The sequence below is a fragment of the Fusarium falciforme genome, chromosome 1, assembly GCF_026873545.1.
Source record: "Fusarium falciforme chromosome 1, complete sequence".
Taxonomy (NCBI): Eukaryota; Fungi; Ascomycota; class Sordariomycetes; order Hypocreales; family Nectriaceae; genus Fusarium; species Fusarium falciforme.
Genome location: NC_070544.1, coordinates 5,226,331 through 5,249,092, shown reverse-complemented (window position 1 = coordinate 5,249,092; position 22,762 = coordinate 5,226,331). Strand labels below are relative to the sequence as shown.

The 22,762-nt window shown below is 55.0% G+C and overlaps 5 protein-coding genes across 5 annotated transcripts; 2 read left to right on the top strand and 3 right to left on the bottom strand.

Annotated features, from left to right (window-relative positions):
- Positions 1–395: 395 nt before the first annotated feature.
- Positions 396–4,126, top strand: NCS54_00148800 (Kinesin motor domain-containing protein; the record flags this gene model as incomplete). Its single annotated transcript, XM_053147114.1, has 3 exons — positions 396–998; positions 1,048–2,754; positions 2,807–4,126. The coding sequence occupies 3 exons, from the start codon at positions 396–398 to the stop codon at positions 4,124–4,126; spliced, it is 3,630 nt and encodes a 1,209-aa protein (XP_053003089.1).
- Positions 4,127–4,409: 283 nt separating this feature from the next.
- On the bottom strand, positions 4,410–6,303 carry NCS54_00148700 (C2H2-type domain-containing protein; the record flags this gene model as incomplete). Its single annotated transcript, XM_053147113.1, has 2 exons — positions 4,410–5,990; positions 6,043–6,303. 2 exons carry the CDS (start codon positions 6,301–6,303, stop codon positions 4,410–4,412), a joined length of 1,842 nt encoding a protein of 613 aa, XP_053003088.1.
- Positions 6,304–6,661: 358 nt separating this feature from the next.
- On the bottom strand, positions 6,662–8,641 carry NCS54_00148600 (Pescadillo-like protein; the record flags this gene model as incomplete). The annotated part of the gene is made up of 1 exon (XM_053147112.1): positions 6,662–8,641. The coding sequence occupies one exon, from the start codon at positions 8,639–8,641 to the stop codon at positions 6,662–6,664; it is 1,980 nt and encodes a 659-aa protein (XP_053003087.1).
- A 378-nt stretch (positions 8,642–9,019) lies between these two features.
- Positions 9,020–10,455, top strand: NCS54_00148500 (Hypothetical protein; the record flags this gene model as incomplete). Its single annotated transcript, XM_053147111.1, has 3 exons — positions 9,020–9,218; positions 9,275–9,542; positions 9,597–10,455. Exons 1-3 carry the CDS (start codon positions 9,068–9,070, stop codon positions 10,453–10,455), a joined length of 1,278 nt encoding a protein of 425 aa, XP_053003086.1. The 5' UTR covers positions 9,020–9,067.
- A 206-nt stretch (positions 10,456–10,661) lies between these two features.
- NCS54_00148400 (Hypothetical protein) lies at positions 10,662–12,022 on the bottom strand (the record flags this gene model as incomplete). The annotated part of the gene is made up of 2 exons (XM_053147110.1): positions 10,662–11,797; positions 11,875–12,022. The coding sequence occupies 2 exons, from the start codon at positions 12,020–12,022 to the stop codon at positions 10,662–10,664; spliced, it is 1,284 nt and encodes a 427-aa protein (XP_053003085.1).
- Positions 12,023–22,762: the final 10,740 nt, after the last annotated feature.

Genomic DNA, 22,762 nt, shown 5'->3' with positions numbered 1-22,762 from the left:
AAGGCGCAAGAGTTTTGAAAAATCAGTCTAGAGGACCGTCCTTTGGCTGACAGCTGGAGGCTTGCATGAGTTAACGTTGTCAAAAGATGTGGATGGCCTCGATTGGGTGGGCGTATCGCCGAAAGAGGGCGTTGCCGTGGTGATAGACGCCATGGCCAGTGTTGACCCCAGCTGCCGCATGGGACCCGCACCACTAAACAAGGGCCTTGGGTAGTTTATAGACCATGTCGGTATAACCCTCTTTGTATTTACATTTACTTACGCCAGACAAGGCTTGCGTTGCTGAAACAAACCCTCTGCAGGCATCCCCTCCTCTGTGCCATTGACTTTAGGATCCAGGGTTTCTTTTTTTCAATTTCAATTAACGTACTTGTCAAAGTCTAGTACATGTCTAGATGAAGCGGGCACCGTCAAAGCTCCCGCAACAACAACAATTACCACAACCACACTCGACTCTTCACCGCACATCACCATCCACCCCGACTCGCCACCAGAAGTTGCCCACCGTGGCTCACCAACGCCCAACACGCTCCGACCGGGAGCATAGCCGGATCGCCATGGCCTCGAGCCTACGCGCCGGCGCCGGCAGCCGTGCCAACGTGAGAACAGCGGGCACGAGGGCCTCGTCGACCAGATACGCCTCATCCTCGATCGCGGCGCGCTCCATGGAGCGCAGCGGTGCCGTGTCGCCCTCCGAGTCGGTCACCTCGGTCAATACGGTCGGCACCAAGCGCAAGGAACGCGACTTTGACGCCGACGCAGGGGTAGAGGAGACAAATATCACCGTCGTCGTGCGATGCCGCGGCCGTAATGAGCGCGAGGTCCGCGAGAACAGCAACGTCGTTGTTGCTACTGATGCTGTCAAGGGAAAGGTTGTCGAGCTGTCAATGGGTCCCAGTGCCTTGAGCAACCGCTCTTACAACTTTGACCGCGTCTTTTCCCAGGCCGCCGACCAGAACATGGTCTTTGACGATACAGTGAAGCCGATTCTTGACGAGGTAGGTTTCTGGCTGTGCTTGGAAGTCAATTGCTAACCATTGTCACTAGATGCTCTCCGGATACAACTGCACCATTTTTGCCTACGGACAGACTGGCACGGGAAAGACGTACACAATGTCAGGCGACATGACCGAAACTCTAGGTCTTCTCTCAGACGAGGCCGGTATCATTCCCCGTGTTCTTCAGACGCTATTCAACAAGCTCGAGCTCGAGGACGCCGAGAGCACAATCAAATGCTCCTTCATCGAGCTCTACAACGAGGAGCTCCGCGACCTGCTCTCGTCCGACGAGAGCGCCAAGCTCAAGATCTACGACGACACCTCACGGCGGGGTCACACGAGTACCGTGGTTCAGGGCATGGAGGAAAAGCACATCAAGACAGCTGCCGAGGGTGTCAAGGTGCTTCAGGAGGGTAGCTTGAGGCGTCAGGTGGCGGCCACAAAGTGCAACGACCTGAGTTCTCGAAGTCACACTGTCTTCACAATCACCACCTACGTGAGGAAGCCCAACGAGCACGGCGTCGACGCCCTCGTCAGCGCCGGCAAGCTGAACCTGGTCGATTTGGCTGGCAGCGAGAACATTCAACGATCAGGCGCCGAGAACAAGCGCGCCGCTGAGGCTGGTCTTATCAACAAGTCTCTTCTGACTCTCGGCCGAGTCATCAACGCCCTCGTCGACCGCGGTTCTCACATTCCTTACCGAGAGTCCAAGTTGACTCGGCTACTGCAAGACTCTCTTGGAGGCAGGACCAAGACCTGTATCATCGCCACCATCTCTCCTGCAAAGAGCAACCTGGAGGAGACCATCTCGACGCTCGACTACGCCTTCCGGGCCAAGAACATCAAGAACAAGCCACAGCTCAACCCCATGATGGAGAAGAAGACGCTGCTGAAGGACTTTACCATGGAGATTGAGAAGCTCAAGAGCGAGCTGATCGCTACCCGCCAGCGCAATGGTGTCTACCTCTCCAACGAGGCATACGAGGAGATGACGGCTCAAAGCGAGTCGCGCCGCATCGTCAACGAGGAACAGGCCGCCAAACTCGAGACTCTAGAGAGCAACCTACGGAACAAGGTCCAGGAACTGTTCAACCTCCAGTCGACGTTCATGGGTCTCAAGAAGGATCACGAGGGCACCAAGGCCCTACTAGATGACACCAAGGAGGTGCTGGACCAGACCGAGATTGTTCTTTCAGCCACGCGAAAGTCGCTGGCTGAGGAGACCAGGATCAGAAAAGCACATCAGAAGACGGAGGAGAAGCTCACACAAGTTGGCGGAGAGCTCATCAACAAGCTTCATAAGACGGTCCGCGACGTCGGTGGTCTTCACGCCAAGAACAAGCGCAAGTCGGATCTGCAGTCTCTCAACCGCAACACGTGGAGCACATCTCAGGACCAGGTCGCCGATGTCACCTCCATGGTTGAAAGGCGAATCGAGGAGTTCCAGGACGAGCAGCAGGAGCACATCGCGAGCGTTGGAAAGCGAATGGAGGAGTTTGTGAGTGAGGAGCTACGGAAGCTCTCATCAACACAGACATTCCTGGATGAGCACTTTGGCACCTTTGTCGAGTCCAAGAAGCAGCTTCTGGATGGCAAGCAAAAGTCAAAGGAGGACATGGATGAGGTGCTGGAGGAGATCAAGGTGGTACGCGATACCGTCAAGGACCGGATGGGTGAGAGTCTGCAGTCTATCTCTCACTCTGCTGAGAGGATAGCGGCGGATATGCTGAATGAGATGACGGCTTTCCACGGCCAGGTAAGTTGGCTTCCTACTTATACAAAGGAGGTTATGTACTAATTTGAACTAGCTACACAACTCATACAGCGCGCTTGGAAAGGACTTCAAGTCCATCTTTGAAGATCTTGTTAAGCACATCACAGCCCAGCGAGCCGAGTGTGATAGTCTCCGACGACAACTTCAGGCTGCGACAAACACCATCGTGTTGCAGAATGCCACCACTTCTACCCGTATCCAGGACGCGTTGGAGGAGGAGCGAAGACAAGCCGTTGACGATCGCCAGAAGCTCATGACCCAGATCTCTGCCCTGATTAACACGCAGGCCGAGGCCCAGGAGTCACGTCTTCACGATAAGGCTGTCCTTATTCAGAAGAGCATGGCTGAGGCCAACACAAACCTCGAGAACGCCGTCTCTCACTACGGCGAGGGCATGACATCTTGGGATGTCAAGGAGGGCGAGCTCTTGGACGAGGTCAAGAAGTCTCGCGATCAGCTCAAGACGAAGCTAAAGGATGACTGGACTGCGGCCAACGAGCACAGCAACTCGATCCAGGCCACGGCCAAGTCTGTCCATGCCGAGACGGTCCGCGTCGTGGACGAGCAGATTAAGGATCTCGATGTCCAGATGGAGGCTCTCGACGACTTTGTCACTCGCGCCAAGTCGGAGAATGGACATCATCACGAGACTCACGGCCAGTCCGTCCAGGCCCTGTCCAACACTGTCGAGGAGTCATTTGGCAACATCTCGGCCCACTTCAAGTCGACGTTTGACCGTGTCCAGAACCTCGGCGAGGAGATGGAGCTCGACCTTGGTGATCTTCAGGATGGTCTGGAGCCCCTGAATGATCAGCTGTGCCAGCCCCTAGCCAACCTGCGGGAAGACATCTCGGGCACAGCTCTTCAGGAGTACCAGCCTACGGGTGACACACCTGCCAAGGTTCAGTACCACTACCCAACTGACCTGCCTCGCACTGAGCCTCACGATCTCATCATCTCTCGCATCGACGAGATGCCCACGCCAACCAAGGACCGTGACAACGACAAGGACACAACCATCGTCTTTGCTGATCTCGACTCTCAAAAGATGATGACGTCTCCTCCCCGTCCTCCACCCCGTGCCTCCAACGCCAGCGCCCCCGACGGTAGCACCCTCGGCATGAGCCTCCGCGAGGTCAACCCAAACCTCACAACGGGTTCCATCAACTTCAACCCGCGGGTGAGCACCATGTCGATGCCTCCCGAGCGCACCATGCCGCTGTTTAAGCGCAGCACTCGAGTGACGCGGAGCGCCAAAAAGTCCATCAACATAGACGCCATCGTCGTAGAGGGCGGTGAGAATGCCCTGCCCACGACGTTTGAGCAGAGGAGAAAGAGCCCCAGGCTGAATTAGAGTGGTTTGATATGAGAGTTTGAAATGAAAGACCTTTATCTACAGTTGCAATCCGGTTTCTGGATCTGGAGTTTTGGGGGGTGGTTGGGTTTGTGTTTTTGCGTCTGTCTAGTTCTTGGAGCGGTTGAGGGTTTGAACGTTGTAGGGTTATTTGAGTACTTGATACCCTTTGACTTTTGAGATGACCAAGTAATGATATTCACATTATGTCAATTATAGTATCGCCGCATTGATCAAGGTGAACCAGTGGGTGTTGATATCACACAAACCACCCTACAGTCTATCAAGGCGATGCATCACCGTTGTTAACACTCGTCTCGCGGCTCCGATCCCCATAGAACCTCTTCCTCCTCCTCTGTGTCGTGTCTTCTCCTCTCCAGCCCCTACCCGGCACGATGGGCCTCAAGAAGCCATCGACATGCACGCCGCCAGCCACCTCCTCATCGCTGTCCATCTCCTCCGTCTGGCCCTGGTGCACGAGCTCAATGTGTCGTCGCAGATTGGCCTTGCGTGTGAACCCTTGTGCAGCTCGATCACACGAGGCGACGGGGCAAAAGACGAGTCCGCCCGCCGATGCTGACCGGGAACGCGGAGACTTTGGCGGTGCGGGTGATCGTGTCGAGCGTCGGCTGCCGAGTGAGTCTGGACTTCGGCTTGAGCGGGCGAGGGATGCTTGTCTAGAGGCAACGCGGCGCTGAACGAGGCCTGCCGCGCCGTCACTCTCATCATCAGCATCTTCGTCCTCGTCCGAGTATGAGAGCCGGATGGGCTCTGGGCGGTACTCAACACCGCTGATACCTGTACCTTGAGAGACGGGCACCTCGTTCAGCGTCCTAACCACCATACCCTCCTCAAAGAGGTCAGCACAACGACGTGCCGTTCTAGCGATGGTCTCGCTTGAGAAGCCAGCAAGGGCAGCGGCTCCAAGCACATCGCTCCAGTCTCGAAGACCCCACCTCGCGCGCTTACGATCCATATAAGTCCCAGAGGCCGAACTTGCAACATCGCTGTCCGGTCCTTCAGATGCCCCTCGCTTCAGAGACAGGGACCGCTCGCGTTCAATAGCTTCATCGCCCTTACGCATCCACTCTTCAAACGCAGCGTCCTTGTCCTTGGGAGTCGTCGGCTTCTTCCTGTGAGATTCGCGAGCGACGCGCAAGAGAAACTCCTCCTGCGTCTCTCCCTCACGAGGGACACGGATCTTTCTTGGACGGCCGCGTCTGCTGGGCGTGGCGGGTGTGGGAGGTGCAGAACCGTCCGTGTCGTGAGATGGCATTCGACGACCGCCACGAGACAGCCTGTGCCCGCTCTGACTGTCGGACTCTTCTTCTGTTGAGGAATCAGACATGTAGCTCATGCCCGCTAACCGCGAGTTGTGAAGGATAGATAGTGTGGCGTCGAGCTGCGATAGAATATGGCGAACAGATGGCCTCAGCAGTTGGTAGGATAGCTCATCGTTGGTAGACTCTACCGGCTCGTACGTCTTCCGTCCCCCTCTACCGGTAATTTTGCTTCCCTCGGCATCTACCGCCATCCTCTCGCCTTCATCTTCTGTTTCAGGTTTCATGGATGGTTCTCTCGATGGGACGACTGGTGTGTCGTTACCGCTCTCTTCGATAGAAGGGCGAGGTGCCATGTTGCTCATCCTCTTGCGGAAGCGCCGCTTGGCGGTCCGTAGAATGGTTGCTGCAACCTCCTCCTCCAGCTCGGTACTTGGCAGAATCTCTTCCTGTCTGCGAAACGTAAAGCGATCATCCTCGTCGGGTTGGCTGTTGATGAGCCGTTCCTTGGGGACTTGTTTGTGCTTCAGAGGCCACGCAGTCCACATCTTTGGCGGTGCCCAAACTGCCTCCTGACCATCTGCCTATATTAAATTTGGTCAAACCCGTTCTCTTGAAGCATTGTATGTGGCTCACCGTCTTGACCATCAGGTCCCGGGCAGATTCCGTATCCCGACTTCTTCGCTTCAGGGCAAAGGCATTGTAGAGATGCACAGAGAGATCCTGGTCCTGGAGCTGCTTCATCGACTGCCACAGCAGTCTATCCTCTTCCGTGAGGGTGCGCCATGTGGATTTTGGTCCCGTCCAGCGATTCGGTCTGTTCTCGCGCAGGTCCTCAGAGGCGATGGATGCGATCTCGTCGCTGTCTAACTCCCATGCTGTAGCGCTAGCTTCCATTATGACAGATTCGAGGGGACGAAATGATGATGATTAAAATGATAAGTAGTACTGGATGAGATTTTGGCCTCTCACATAGTCGAGCCTATTACTCATCTCTCAGATGAAAATTGTTGGTGTGGTTGTTGTCAGGTTCAAGTTTTACAAGGCAACTTTCACCATGGTAGAAAAATTACAACAAGGTTCTTTTACCCACCCAGCATAAACACAAACACTCTATCACAGTTCACCAATAACCAACTTCACAATAGCTTCACAAAATTAAACAAACTCTCTTCTTTTCTTCGCATGCAAATTGAATCTATCCGAATGGTATAAAACATTGAAGCCTTTTACATTACGTACGCCTACGCCCGCCTTACTTCGCCTTGCCCTTTGCCTTTTCCTTTTCCAGCTTTCTCCTCTTGGCCCGCAGCTTCTGGTCCTCGGCGCTCTTCTTGGTATTCGTGTACACCATCTGCTCGTACAGCTTCCGCTTCTTCTTGCTGAGCATGCCCTTGGCCCGCTCAATGTCCTCGGCCTCCTCGCGCGCCTTCTTGTTCAGCGCCTTGCGCGCCTCCTCCTTGGCCTTGGCCTTGGTGTTGGGCGTCTTGGACTTGACGGCACCGCCAGTGAGCTCAGCCTCCAGCTCTTGTTGACGCTGCTCGGCATCGTCCTCATCCTCGTCCTCCTCTTGCTCGTCCTCAGAGAAGCCGCCAAACTCGTCGTCTTCTGCGTCTTCGCCATCCTCTTCTTCGTCTGAGTTGGCCACATCCATACCCTCAACAGTATCGTCAACCTCATCCTCGCCGTCGCTCTGAGCCTCAATGGCTTCCTCCTCAGGCTCCTGCTCCTCGAGAGGGATGGTGGGGTCGTATGCGCCCTGGACGCTCTTCACGAAGGGGCTCAGATGGGGGGGCAGAGAAGCGCCGGGAGCATACAGATGAGGCTCCTTCAGCTCGCCGTCATTGACACTGTCCCACACCCATTGGGGCTGGATGTAGGTTCTTCCAGGGACTCGTCGGTTGGCAGCAAGCTTCTGCGAAGTCTGGTTGTCCTCATCGTCGCCATCCTCCTCAGTAACGGCCTGGATGGGAGGTCGGTCGACAATCTGGTGAGTGATAGCGGGATCAAGCTCATCAGTAGTGAAAGCACCACCGCCGAGCACAGCATCCCAACCGACACGCTTGCAGCCAAAAGACTTGAGCAGGAACTCGAGAGGTTGTCGGGGAGTTTCGCGGGAGAGGTAGATGGTCAGGTTGGAGAAGAGGTTGTTGGGGTTGTTTCCAGTGTTGGAAGGCTGGGGGAGCACATCGCCGCCAGGGGCCGCCGGCTCAAACTTGTCAATCACACCCGCATCCTGGTCCTCACCCTCCACTTGATTCTCGGTCGCTGGTGTCGAATCGTCTTCGGCTTCGCTACCCTTGATCTTCTTGATAACCTTATTAACAGCAGCCTGGACTTTGGGGTCAGGCTTGTGCTCGGCAGCCTCCAATTGCTTCTGCTGGTGCTCCTCGGCGCCGACCAAGGTCTTGCCCTCGAGAGTGAAGGCGCCAAGCTCGGCGGCGTTCTCATCCATGACCTGGTCGAACTTGGGAGGGTACTTGAGGCCAATGGAGGTGTACAGTCGGAAGTTGATGAAGCCAAGCAGGGTCATGTAAAACTCGATAAAGGTGCCCATGATGCGGAAATCGACATCGCCGACGACGCGCTGGTTAAACTTGTAGGGAACCAGCCAGAGGACATCCTCTCCCTGGATGTTGGCCTGATAGTAGATTCCCTTGATGGACAGGAACGACTTGGTGACGCTCTGCGACACGATCAGGTAGTGTTGGAACTCGAGGCAGAGACGCTCGCAACGGGCAACCATCTTGGCGGGAACCGACGTGGTGGACGGCAAGTTGGCGAACAGGAACAGCATCGACAGGCAGTCGTCGAGGTCTCGCAGGGCGTCCACAAAGGTCGGGTAGCGCTCCCGGATGACATGGTCAAGCGTGTATCGTGGCTTTCCAGTCTTCTCAGGTCGCGCAGCGTTCTTCTCGAGACGGGAGGCATCGGTGACATCGCCGCGACCGAGGGCGCGGGAGATCTTCTTCTCGAGGACCTTTTGGTCGCGGAACTTTTGCAAAAGCGGCTCATGGAGGAGGTACTGGATATCCTTGGCGTAGTAAAAGGTGGTCGAGCTGGTCGACGACTTGGACACCTTCTTCCTGCTCCGGGGCTCGCGAGGATAGATTCCCTTCCAGATGCACAGCTTTCGGAAGTCGGGCAGGCTGATCTGCAGCTTTCGAATCGCCTGGTTTCGGGTAACGTAGTTCTTGGCCGCGCCGGCCTTGCCCTTCTTCTTTATCCGAGCCATTGTGGTTGTTGTTGATGGCTCTTTTTTGCTGGATGGTTGTATCTCGCAGCAGCAGTAGAAGCAGCGGGGCACTTTTTCCTGCTGTCTCTGTCTCTCAACTTTTTTTTCCATCGCGAAATTTTATGCCGAGAAGCACCGCCCTGGGTGCAAATCGATTAGGTCTAGCGCGGCAATGGCGGATCCCAATTGGCCAGTCTGCTTCTCACCGCCCGGGGCCCATGCTCCAGCGCATCTCAGGGCCTTGTAGCGTCCATTCAGCGCTCGGCCAAGCAAAGCCCCAGCGGCTCTTCCAGCGGCCCCTCTCCCGCCGGTGGAGGTGGCCCGCCAAGCCTCAACCCGCCAAGTGGCCTCCAACGACACCTTGATCGCGATACCACACCTCGACGCGATCCCCCCTCCACGACCAGCTCCTCTTCGAGCAATGCAATGCCTGGCATCATGACATTGCGAGGCAAAGCCAGCGTATACGCCGGCGCTGCTCTGCTCCGGCTCGCCCTCTTCCTCGCCTTTCCCGGCCTCCCCGACCTCCTAACCAGCCGCGTCGAGATCTCGACCCCCGTCACAAGCTTCAAGCGATGTAAGCCCCTCGCTCCCGGCGCACTCTAGTCCATGCGCTCACACGGGTTTTTACAGTGCAAGAGGGTCTGTTCCTATATACGAATAACGTTTCTCCTTACGATGGTGGTGTCTTCCATCAGGCGCCGCTGCTGCTGCCCTTGTTCTCGCTGCTCCCAGACGTCAAGGTCTGGCCCATCTTCACACACCTGCTCTACATCGCCGTAGACCTCCTCAGCGCCGATGCGTTGTACAAGATCTCCAATTCGGGCGAGGCGGCTAGCTCGAAGCTGTTTACATCGCCGCGCCGGACAAACAAGTTTGTTGGCGCCGCCGTTGCTGCTGCGTAAGGGAAATCTTCTTGGCTGTACTCAACACCAATACTAACATCATGCAACAGCTTCTTGTTCAACCCCTACACCATCGCCACATGTATAGGACGATCAACCGGTGTCTTTACCAACTGCGCCATCCTATATGCTATCGCCAGGGCTATCAAGGGTTCTCCCTTCAACGCCATGATTGCCCTGTCGTTCGCCTCTTACCTATCCATGTACCCCATCCTCCTTCTCCCTCCTCTGATTCTCCTCGCCTTTGATCGCCAGCCCGAGAAGCGCCGGGTTGCATCCCTCGCCAAGTTTGCGGCTACCAATGTTCTCATCGTGGTGGGCTGCGTCATCTCATTACTGGGCATGTCCTTTGTCTTGGCTGGCAACTCGTGGGACTTCCTCGCCCGTACGTACGGCATCCAATTGACGTTGTCGGACCTCACGCCTAACGTCGGTTTGTGGTGGTACTTCTTCATTGAGATGTTTGACTCGTTCCGGGCCTTCTTCCTTGGTGTCTTCTGGCTTCACCTCGCCTCTTATCCCGCCGCTCTCTCAATCCGTCTGCGCCCTCAGCCGTTGGCCGTGTTGGCCATCCTGCTGGGCACATTCTCCATCTTCAAGCCCTACCCCTCTCTCGCGGACGCGAGTCTTTTCCTCTCTGTGGTTCCTTTGTTCCGGCACGTTTTCCCTCTGATGCGGTATGCCTTTGTCACGACATCAACGCTCCTCTATGCGACGTTCCTCGGACCGGCTTTTTACCATCTCTGGATCTATTATGGAAGCGGCAACGCAAATTTCTTCTACGCCATCACGCTTGTGTGGAGCTTGGGACAGAGCCTGCTGGTGACCGACCTGACTTTTGCAGTGTTGAGAGACGAGTGGGAGATTGACCGACCTGAGATGGCAGGCAAGGAGATTCGGCAGATATAAGCTGATATATCAAGAGGTGGAAGACATGGGTATCTGGTGTAGAATTAAACTCAACTCGAGAGCATAATGTCTTTCGCAGTTAAAACATCTAGACTTCAAGAAGCAATGTCGTCTTGGATCGTTTTGTGTACCACTAAGGCCACTGGAGGCTGCCTATACAGGATAGAGATACAGTAATATTACACTCATATCATAAGATGCCCAGCTTAGTCCACCTCTGTGTCCGTCTCGACGAACCGGGCCTCGTTTGACTGATAAGCTGGGGCGGTCCGTGGAGCTTGATAGCTCCCGAAGGCGGAATCCAGTATAGAACCAACCGCACCTAATCGACTCAGCTTAGAGCGATTCCGCTCCGACTGCCACACTTGTATCCGGGATCCAAAAGGCTGCATCGCCCTGTACATGTGGTAGCCATATCCGAGAACCGCACTTGTTGCAATGAGGCTCATGGCCAGCATCAAGGTTCTCCCATCTATGCCCTTGATATTCTCCTCAGCTCGTCTCCTAACTTCAGTAGCGTAGTGGTCGCCGACGCCTGGGATGTTGTACATGATACTGTCGAGAGTGCGAGCGCCAACACGAAGAGCCGTATCATGGCCAGATTCAACCCATGGAAGAGGGCCCTGCTTCTCCAGACCTCTTGACTTGATGTCGTCCACAAACTTGGACAACCTAGGTGCCTTCTGCTCAAGCCAATCCTTCAGGAAAGACCGCGGCACCGGAGCGTCACGCATCAATGCAAGGTAGCCAAATGCTAGGCAGTCCAGAGATGAAGGGCTAGCACTCTCAAAGAAGCCAAAGTTCTTCTCAGAATCTCCTTTCAGGTAGTCATCAAGCACCGAGAGGCAGTCCTCGGCCAGTCCGTACAGTCGAATCAGCACCGCTTGCTCAGGGGTCATCTCCTCGTGAATCGTCTTCTTAGTCCGCGCAGGGATGTGCCTTCGAAACGCTTCAGGGAGAGCATCCCGGCCTGAAGATAGGTGCAGGCCGCCATTGGGATCAAAGTCAGTGTCCATGTCCGCGAAGCCGAGATGCTCAACACGCTTCACGGCCTCTGCCCGGATCAGCGGTGGAACGGTCCATGTCAACGGGAATGGTAGGAGTGAGCTAAAAGCAGGACGAGTAGTGGCGGCCCAGTTCGCAGCAGAGACGTAGAGCGAGAGGTCCAGCAAGGGGGCAGCATGGGCGGTCAAGAATGCACCGTACGCGATGCGGTCCGCCTGCTGGATAGGCGTCGAGCCGGCGTCCAGGTTGTCGCCGAGGGACTTTGAAGCCAGGTAGTCGACGATGGGCGCATAGCCGCTCGTCCAGACGCCCTCATGGTGGAGTGCGGGGAGAGTATCTGGGGTCAAACGGTTAACAAACAAGGTTCAAACCCGAGCAGGGATGATGGGGGTGAAGGAAAATCGTAAAGCATACTAGATGGGCTGATGGACGGGTCGTTGCTGGGGATCAGGCGCCAGGCTGAGGCGGGGAGGCTGATGTGAAGGTATGTGATGATGGCGAGGCACTCCGGATCAATGGACGGCAGGCCAAACGCCGAACCCCAGACGTGGAGGTCCAACATGACTGACGGGACGGGACGGGGACCGATGAGGTTATCGCAAAGACGTCATACGCTTAGACACTGAGCGATTAAGCACGAGGCGCGGTAAGCTTTCTGATGCAGGCGCTCGGGCATGCAGAAAACGGCTCGAGATAATCCTGCAGCGTATCGCCGAGACGGATTTTCGGTGTAAGTAACGGTCTGTCGAGATCCTTGAAGCTTCAAGACGCCAGCCTTGTCGCCCTGCAGCGGCAGACCAAGACCCGCCCCCATGTCACGGCCCGGGCGTAAGCCAGAGCGCGTAACCACGTGACCTGTCATGGAGCCACGGGTTGTGACTGACAGCCTGAGCCTCTCGTAACTAGGGGTCAACGCAAGCATCACCAACCAGCTCATGATAGTCTGGAGAAAGCATCTCATTGTCACGATCTTGTTCAGGAAGGGGACCAACACACTGTTCGTCCGTACCCCCTGTCCCTGAAAGAGCATCGCATATGGCATGCTTCCTGATGCTACACCACCACGCGTTCCTCGAACGTCGTGATCTACATACCAGCCCATCACAATCCCCGTCCAGCGCCCTACATGGCTGAGCGGCGCATACTCAGGACTGCCAGAGCTTGAAACAGAAGGGAGTTGGTCCGGGGAATGAGGGGTCAGAGTCTGAAAGAAGCTATTTCACCCGCTTTGGTGTGAGACCTAAAGGTGTGCAACACAGCCTACCTAAACAAGGCAGCCGATATATGTAGTCGATTCTATAGCGCTATCAGACGTGTAAGCAAGCAGACACACACACTGCCCACTGCCCACTCTACGAGATGGTTTCCTTACCCCTTGAGCGGGCGTCGATGCTGACCTCGGCCTTGTGAGACAAGTCAGGGACACAGGAGATCAAGGTTGGACACGTTTTCGCCACACAGCAATTAAACGTTTGCCCAATACTGCCAAGATTCGCGGACCTTGCAGCTCTCGCAGCCGTGACCGCCTGTTTCATCATTCCATGATTCACCTCGTTGACTGTCCTCGACGTGGGACGACAGGACGAGACACGCGCTATCCAACCCCACAGCCTTGTTTGGGCTCCTGTCCCAAGGATCGGTTGGTGCCAGGAAATCCTATCGCTCACCTTGGCGTCTAGTCCGTCTTCCCCTGAGTTTGGGACCAATGAACTGTATCGGCCGGCCTCCCTCCGTTCCAGTGCGGGAGCAAAGCTCCCGTTGGCCTTGACGCCGGCTCAGAGCCGGACATAAGGAAACGAAACGCTATTTACAAACCACTCGGAAATCGATATCCTTATGGAGTGAAGATCTAGAGAAGGGGCTTGGACGACTAAAGTTAGCAAAAAAGAAAAAAATATGATTGTCAAATGACGAAGACGAAATCGCTGGCATCTTGCGCTGGTGGATGTGCCTTGCCATTCCCGGCCCCCGGATTACGGGCTCCTGTCTGAAAATAGGGGACGAGCCGGGCTGCAAGCCACGGCAGGAACGGGAGAATCAAGAGGCAGCACAAGGACACACACACACGCACGCGCACACAATACAGGTATCGTCAGGTCCAGGGGAGCCCTGCAGGTTTCAGTGCTTGGGAGAGCGTCAGCTGGGTCGGGATCGACGGCGCAAGAGAGAGGCGTGGCACCAAGAGTCAAAGAGATGCTGCAAGCGAGCAGGCACACCTTGACACCTCTTGGCTACTCCGGCCTTGGATGATGAATGATGATGCTGCTGGGCTGGGCTGGGCAGGCTGGGGTGCGAGCGAGGGGATACGATGCAAGGGAGAGAAGCAGGATAGGACAGGGATGTAGGAGATCACGAGGCTCGATCGGGACAGGGATGATGGTAATTTGGGCAACAGCCATGGACAATCCACAATCCGGGGGTTGAGTCCGTCCGCTATTTCGGGCACTGAGGCTAGCAATAGGGAAGAGTCGGAAGCGGTGGGCATCAGGTCAAGGGCATTGTTCAGATTCAGTTGGGGCCATGTACTTTTTGGGGCAATTTCATGTTTGATTCAGTTCGCGTAATAACTCTGGTATCTCGTTCCCTTTCCGTCAACACTGAGTGATCAGTGGACTTGATCCCATTTGCTCCTTAGAAAAGAGGCGAGTAAAAGTAACCCATCCTTAAAAACAATATCTATGTTCCCAACCGGCGTATTCATCATGATAATAGTGTCAAAAAGTCCACTCTCGTTCCCCATCGTGACACGCCCAACGCAGCAAGACCTTTGCGATGTGTAGTGTGTGAGACGCCCATGGTAATGCCTGTCTAATGATACAGTTCCCAAAATCCCTTTTCGGAACAAAATAATCCTCCCAAATAGTTGATCAAACGAAGTAGAGAAGGGCAAAATAGGCAAGAGTGTAATAAGGTGATTAGATAATATCGTAGGAGGGGTATTGAACGGTGATGCGCTGTAAAAGAGAGGCGCACGCAACAGAAGTGAAAGATGAAGGAGTCCGGTCGGTCCAGCCAAAAGGGACGAATGAAGAGTGTGGCTGTCGAGGCCGGGCCATGTGTGGCCAGGTCGTCAAGTGAACGCCTGGGTTGGGTGAATACGGCCCAGGCAGGGCTGGAGTTGTGGTTGTTGTTGAAATGCGGTAGAAGCAGGGTGTTTGATTCGACGGCCGAATCCGTGATGTTGCAGTTGCTGTTGCAGGCAGGAGACTTCTGCGTGTTTGGCCAGCTCACAGGGAACCCAGAATTGGCGGCAGTGATTAATTAGGTGCATGCGGGAGACGGGTTGGGGTTGTGTTGGAGTTGCGTTGCGGGACTCGCATGTGCATATGCGCACGCGCGCCATCGCGAACAAGGCCTTGGAAGACCCGAGTGTGAACCTTGTTCATTGTCTGTGTAACCGAGGGTGAGAGGAGCCCGGTAGTGAGGGTGCCATGGAAGCCTTGGATTCCCAGAGATGTTGAGCCGAGAGGAGGATTGTTGATTGCATTGTAGGCCGTCGATGAAGTTGTCGATCCATTTAGCCTCGCTTGGGCAGAGGAGGAAGAGGGCGGCTGGGAGGTGGGCCGGGGCAGGGAGGAAGTTGCGAAGGTCGCTGAGCAGGCATGTTGATTGTGGTTTGTTGGTGTTTGCTTGAGAAGCTTCGAGTAGGTTGAGTGAACTGAGGACGGTTGGCTCAGTTCTTGGTGTTGTGGTTGAGTGTTGGTAAGAGTTGAGTGACTCGAGATTGTATGTGTTGCAAGTGAAGAAGCTTGAGGCGAGTGCGAGTGCTTAAATAGGATGAATTGCTTGCTTAGATATCGAGTCGATGATGAGAATGATTAACAACTTTTTCTCTCGTGGGGAAGAGGGAGGTCGCTGCCCTTTTTGTATTCCTGGCCGGCCAGTCTGGTGTTTGTGCCTCCAGCTCCTAGTCAAAGGTAATCTGAAGTGAAGCAGCCCGCCCAGGGCGCAAGACACAGGGCACCACTTCTGACAGGGGCAGAAGGGGGGAGTGAATCCACCCCCCCCCCGATGGACCCGACCCCCAGGAGATGATGAGCGCCCCACCAGGTGTTTGGCCAGACACACGCCCCCCCTGGCCGTGGTGCTCTGTGAAATGGAGGTCAGGCCTCTCGTACGAGGTAGATACGTCAGTGGAGGTACTTTGGCATCAGGTACCTGAAGCGAGCGGCCTGCCTGAGCCCAGGTGAGGGCGGCCGTCCGCTGAGGGACCCATGCCACGCCTCTCTTTCACGTTTCCCTCTACCATGCCATGCCGCCCGGGATCCAATAATACCTGCCGGCCTTTTCAGTTCTGATGCGGTGTAAGAGAATCAGATGCGACTTGGCACCCCTCGACTCTCTCTCTCTGCCTCTCCTCTGAACTGACGGTGACGCAGTGGGCCTCGACCAACAAAAGGGAAATTGAAACAAGTCCGCCAACTATCAGGCATGGGGGTCCCCCTGGGAGATCAGTTCCCCACGGCCCCTTGTCGCACAAGAATGCCTAGCAATTCTACTGAAATAGCTGTGCAATATTGCAGTAATTACATGCGTTGCGTTCTAGCAAAGCCTTCCATTTCCTTGGTTCTATTTCCTGTGCGCACCGAACGCTCGCTCGCCAGCGTTGCACGCGCTCGGCCACAAGTTGACGCCTGCGCTGCTGCAATGCGCATCAATTACCAGGGCAGGAGGAGGCACTTGCTCATTCATTCAGCCCAGCAATATGGATACAGTCTGTTGGGACACACACCCAAAAAAGCAACAGTTGCCCGGGACTTGTGTAGTAGTCGTAGTCGTAGTCGTAGTAGACGCAGTACGGATGCCATGATGACGACCCCATGCTTGGTACAGCTCACCAAGCAGCCAACGATTGGATCTCTAGAGATCACCTGGCCCGGCCTAGCAAGGCTGCCCAGGCGGTAGAGCAGCAAAGGATTCTGTAAACAGCAACTACTGATGCAGTGCGAGGCCCCGGGCCAACGAATTTGTGTCTCATCAGTAAGCAACTCGATCTGCAAAAAGGCGGCATACATTCCGACGCTACCATCAGAACATACAGACATTTAACAAAAAAGACCTCAAGTCGTTAAATCTTTCCGGTCCGGCGGCCGAAACGCACGCCCGCCCGCCCCCAAATCGCCGAGGCATTCAGAAATAAATCCGATGGGAGAAATGCTGGCTACCTAGGAAGGGAAAACGAGTCCCAGCCAAGCCGAGCCCCAAGTGGTCAAAAACGCACATGTCCATTCCAGCCGCCCCGGCTACTGAACCGTTGACTTTCAGCGACCGAAACTCTCATCAGTCGCGAGAGCAAACGCACGCACACAAAAATTTAAAATTCATCCTCTTTCTTGTTAATCGTCGGACCGAGTGACCGGACGGGCTGGGCTCTCGTCAACGCCAAGAAGGAGCCAGAGTTGCGAAGCGAAACTGGAGAACTGGTGCAAGGACTTCCAAGGCCTGGTCTAGGGAGAGGGTTCCACAACAGGCTTGGTATGGAACGCATGGAAGCCTCATAGAAGGCCATCCTGGCTGCCCAAAGAGCGTCCAGGCTCCCTCCCATCGAGGCGCTAAAGGGGGTCTCTCTCTCGCCTTTTTTTTTCTTCGCCTGCGCTGGAGAGGGCCCAGCCTTGGGGGTGGCATCAAGTGGGAGATGAAGTGGGGAGCGTCCGGGGGGCGTCAGAGAGGCTAGGCGCTCGTAGTTGAATGACGTCCAATTTCGCCCGTCATGACCTGTCAAGGACCATGTACTCCGTAGGGGCTCCGCAAAGGCAAAGAGAGCAAAAGGCCAAGCCCGGGAACGTGGGCGAGAGGATCATTGAGAAAGAAGCACGACTGACTCCTTGGAAAAGCTGAGACCAGGGGGGTTGACACCGCTCGATTTTTTGTCGTCGCACAACGGCCAACCGCAATTTGAGGTCAGGTGCCGGACTCAACAAAGGACTACCCCCTCGTAAAAAAAAAAAAAAAAAAAAAAAAAAAAGGCTGCGGCAGTAGCAGCAGTAGCAGGGCTGAGTGATGGCTGATGGATGCTGACCGCTTGCAGAAGCAAATACTGAGCCCGTCTTACAAAGAAGATATGGAAACGTTTCGCTAGGCGGGCGAGTGAGTGTTGGTTTCACCCGCGTTCCTGTCTGGCGCAGCATGTTGCCGTCTCATGTTTTGAGCGATCCCGTCAGGCCCAGACCTTGTCGATACTTGTGGGATATCGATTCCGATCGCGGGGATATCCAAGTCATGGCAATTTGTTCTGACTTACACTGATCTGTTGTCTCGGTTGTTGGTGACAGAAGGTCTCAGATGGCTGATATCCCAATCCTTGCGTCTCATAACACGTATTCGCTCTACCGCTCGCTAGTCCAGGCATCCCGTCCCCTCCTGTGTTGTGCATAGTTATGGATTTCTTTAATTACACCTGTCGCAAGGCTGTGCCGCTATACTCGTCGTCATTCTCTGCCAGCAACGTATTCGTTTCAGGTTCCGCTCTTGTTAGTATTCGGTACTAGTATTGCGCGCCAGCTCACATCATCACATCTCCTTCAAACGGATGGCGCCGCAGAGAACGTGTCCTTCCCATCAAACGATTTAGCTCGCAACCGAGGCGCTTCCTCGGCGTGCTCAGAACTCTAACCTTCAGCAGCCATTCGGAATTGGCTTGGATGGCTTACACGCGGGCCGCCCTCACGGCAAAGAAGGCATGCCAAGCAAGTCCAAGCCCAGGGGAAAAAGAAGAGAAGATGGCAACAGAAACCCGCTTCACCTCTTTTTTCGCGGCTGAGGCGTCACGGTTTCTGCGCCCAAAGTGAAAAGTGAGCAGATGCTCGCGGTACTACCGTAGCTTGTGCCTGGCGTAACCTGTTTCGAGCGTCCTCTCTCGCCGGGTAACATTACATCGCATCTATGTTCCTCTGCCACAGCGGGCGCCGTTGACCTCGACGAGCATGTCTTGTTGTTTAGGGTTACGAGGTGCTTTCCCGGACGAAAATAGCACGCCAGCCCTGTAAGCCATGCCACAGAGCCAGATTCAATATCCCGACCCGATTGTGTATATTCATGTTCCATGGCGTTGTGTTGCTGTGCCGCCGCCTCCTTTTTTCCCTGCTTCTTTTCCTTCCTTTTACCCAGGTCTAGGCTCCATCCTCGCCCGCTGCAGCCCTACATTCTATTCGCAACCCCCCGAACCCCATCCCGCAAGTGGTTCATCGGTGACGCTGCCCGACCTCTGGATCGACATCCCTGCCTGCCAGCAGCGTCGTTCGTTCGCTACCTCTCCACAGGCGCAGGCGTCAGAAACAAAGGACCCCCGGACCAGGCTGGGGTCCGCGATGACTCACACGCGCTCTTGTGACGGTGATGCTGTGTGCTACTGCTGCACTTTGCCCGTGATTCCGACCCAACCGGGCGCGACGTTGCCGGTCCCAACTGGCTGGCAGGGGGGGGAAGGCTCGGCAACGAGGCTCAGCAATGACGGTGTGGTGTGTGAGCGTGCTTGAGTGCGTGCGTGCCCCCACGGCCAAACGGCTGCTACTGCAATTACTGGTGCTTATTCGTATTCATGGTGCTCGATACAATGCTACGCAACAGCCCAACCTAGCCTCCACTCCCCATCATCATCATCATGGGTTAACCCCATCATTAGCAGATCTCTCTTATTATTATTCCCACTCCTGCGAACCACGTTCACCGCGACTTTGCGGAGCGGGAGAATGCTGGGTAAAATCGAGGAAGCGAGCGCCAAGATGGAGTTTTTTTTTTTTTTTCTGTGGGAAATGCGATGAAGTCATAGGGGTCCTTCACCCCGTCCCCGTACAGCCGAATGCGGATCTGATATCGGTCTATGAACAGGTCATGTGCTGATCAATATATTTTGTGTTGTCCATTATTCGTGTCCGAGGCTCAATAACACGCCCAATCTCGGCGCCGTGTTTCGTCAGTCCCGCGAGATCATGGCCCAAGCCTTTCTTCCGATGCCGGCTTGGAAATGTTCCAGCAACGTTCTGAGGCTCCGTTAACTTACTACGGAGTAGCAAGTCCAATAGCCGGCTCTTTAATTAGCGACTGAGGCGTCAGCATCTGGCAATAGATGAGGTCTAGCAGGGGTGGGCGAGCAAGCATGCCCCGATTAAAATCACAACCGAGCGCACACCGACAACAGGTCGGTCAATTAAAGAAAAAATAGAAAGGCCCCGTCGCAAAATGGAAGCGCGGGACATTGATTCTAGAGCCACGGCACGGACATTGCCTTGGCGCAAGCATCCGCTTTGTTTAGCCCGTCCAGCGAGCGAGTGGTTGGGCTGAATTTCATGCTCGAGGCGTTACATTGAAGGTCGGTTTACCGCTCCTCTGGGTCAACGCACTTGGATTTGCTTCTGAGTCAGCGGGATGCGATCTCATTTGTGATGAGGAGAGCGGTCTGCGATGAATGGATCGCACTTACACGGACAGCGCACATGTTTGTCTGCGTTGTCTCAACGCTTAAGCACGACCGAGTTTAAACGCTCCATTGCTTAATTGTTTGTTAATGTAGTTATTATGACTTGAGATGATAAATCAAATCACTTTACTGGGTCACGGTGTCTCGTGCCCCCCGGACAACACACAGACGACCAAACATCACCAACACATCATGCACAACATGCTGTCAGTGAGCAGACTTGGGCTCTTACACGGCCCAACCCAGGGCTTGAGCGCTTCACTTTCATGCTGCACTCGTCGCAGCTAAGACCATACGGTTGCAGACAGGACAGGCATGGAGTTCATCTACCGACAGAGGGTCGGTACATGGTTGTCGAGTATCCCCTTTTCGGGACCAGTCTTGGGGGGTGTGTCTCAATTTCCCATGTCCCATCTGCCTTATCCGCAGCCGGCGTTGTTTGACCCCTGCTACTTTTTTTTTTTTTTCTTTTTGTCTTTTTCGTCATGTTGTCTTTTTTTTTTCCGCTGGCCCTTCGCCCTCGTCATACCGCCCGCGTCAAAGTGCACGAACCTCCTGCACTATAATTTACAGTACACGCAGAACGAACGGCGGGCCTGCCCCCCTTCTCCTTTGTGCTGCTTCTGTTGGGAGATTAATGCCCTAGACCCTGCACAGACGATGCTTGAAACTATCTCTCCCTTTAACATTATTGCTCCCCACACAAGGTAAAGTCAGCCTCAATAGTGACAAAAACGGTTGCGGAATTTCAGCCCCCTTCTCATACATACGCTCAGTGTCTTTCTTTTTTGCCGTTCCGTCCAGTGCCCCTGACTACTGCGTGCGCCAGAGTTCGGGTGGTGGCAAACTCGATGCTAGCGGATAACAGGGGGTCCAACGGCTCTTAGGGCCTTCGCCTTTGACTCTGAATAATTGTCGGGTGGTCATTGCTGCTTAATCTCCAGGATGACGAGGCACCACTATCTGGAGATGAATTGACTTCTATTGAAGGGGGTGTGTGTGTCGAATCGAATCGCACGGATCGAGCTAGCAGAGATTTTTCCTTCCTTCTTTCCTTCTTCTTTTTCCTTCTTCCAATCCGGGGTCTGAGATGGATCCCCGGTTCCAGACCGCCGGGTTTCTGATGAAATCTGCCCCTTCACCGACTTCTCTCCCTGGGGTATCGAGAAAGTGGGAATTGTGGCAAATGATTGGAAACTCGATGGAGACGATGGTTACTGTTTTGGGCAATTTTGACGGGAGGCGGGCTGGCTTTTCGTCTCGTCTCGTCTCCGGTACTGTACTTGAGATCATCGCCAACATGCTTTCTCATCGGTTCCGAGGCCTGCCCCTTAATTGATCAAGACCATCCATGCCCTCGGAGTGGCAAATTCCTGTCTGGTATGGATGGACGGTACAATGTTTTGTGATTGCTGATCAGGAACCGGCAACCCCGGCGTCACTGTCAACCAACAGAAAGGTTCTCTCTCGGTGTTCCGAATCGTCCTCCTGTCAACCCCATGACGAGAAGAAAAAAAGGAAAAAAACGTATGCCTGCAGCGATCAATCAGCTGGGCTGGCCTTGATGCTACCTCTTGGCTGCTACCAAACATCACAGAGGGCTCGTCTCAGAGCCTATGGATGCCAAATCGGTGGTGGTCATCTGACGCGTTGGCTGCCACGGTCTCACGCCGCTCTCGGCAGTTCGCTCCGAGTTCAACACGGCCATCCGCGCCCGTTCCGCTGCGCTGGTACCCCTAGGCAGAGATGAAGCGGTCGCCCAGGCACCGTCGCATTCTTTGACGTGCGCAGCGTCGTCTCGAGCTTGTTTGGGATTCTGAGACCGGGGTTGGTAGGGGGGCCTCACGGAGACGCCGTACCTCGGCCTCCCCAGATGAGGCTTAGCCCAAGGCCACTTTGCTTCTTCTTCTTGTTCTGCCACCAGCCCCAGCCAGCCTCCTGACGCCAAAACCGTTGGAGTGTCTTTCTTCTCCAGGCGGTCGGCCTCGGACCCCAGTGATTTCGGACGAGGCTTGGGGACAATGGTCAGCACGAGCTGAAAACCGGCGCTTGCGTTGCGACGTTGCAAGATCCGGCTCTTCTAAGAAGCCGGTCTATCTGCAATAGTGCCGAAGAGACCTGCCAAGAGGCCCTTTCTGCTGTGTTGTCTCCAGTACTTCACCGTCAAGTGCCGGTAGTTCCAGGCTCTGGCCCGTGCAAGCTTCGGAGCCGTTGTCAAATCCATTCTATCGGTTCTTGGTGTTGTCTCGAATGCCCCAGAAAAACATCGGAGATAATTCATCTCGAGGCAAGCCGTCCCACAGCAGCTGAGCTGAGTACGGGGTCCAGCCCAGCAGAATCTCGTACCAAAGTGATACAATCTTGTCAGTGACATATCAAGAGTGTCACGGCTTCTACACCGGAAGGCCGCCTGAGTCGTTGAGCCGGGCCGAGTTGCACGTTGTGTCAGCTTTCCATGTCTCAGCCAAGGCGTCCAGACGAACGCCTCAGAGGCACATACGAGAACGACACGAACGCACCAATGCGAATGCGGCTGACGACCTTGATGCAGCAGCACGGAAAAGGAGGGTCAAAGCCACAGGGCAGGGCAGCCGTTGGGCTGAGGTGAACACGTCGAGATATTGGATGAAGCAAGCCACGGTAACCAAGAATGGACCACACCCACCTGCAGCGTTGCGCTCACCTCCTGTCAAGCCACAGCTCCAGGGGCTCGCATTCACTCCACGTGGAAGTCAGGGGACGTTGGCCCTGGTGTGTGCGAGAGAGTGTGGCGTCCCCTGACGATCGCCGTTCGTGTCAACGATGTGGGAACACTCCATGTATCAAGTTGACCAAAGGCTGGAGTGTGCGCTTGTTCATATGCAAGAGACCCCTTTCGATCAAACA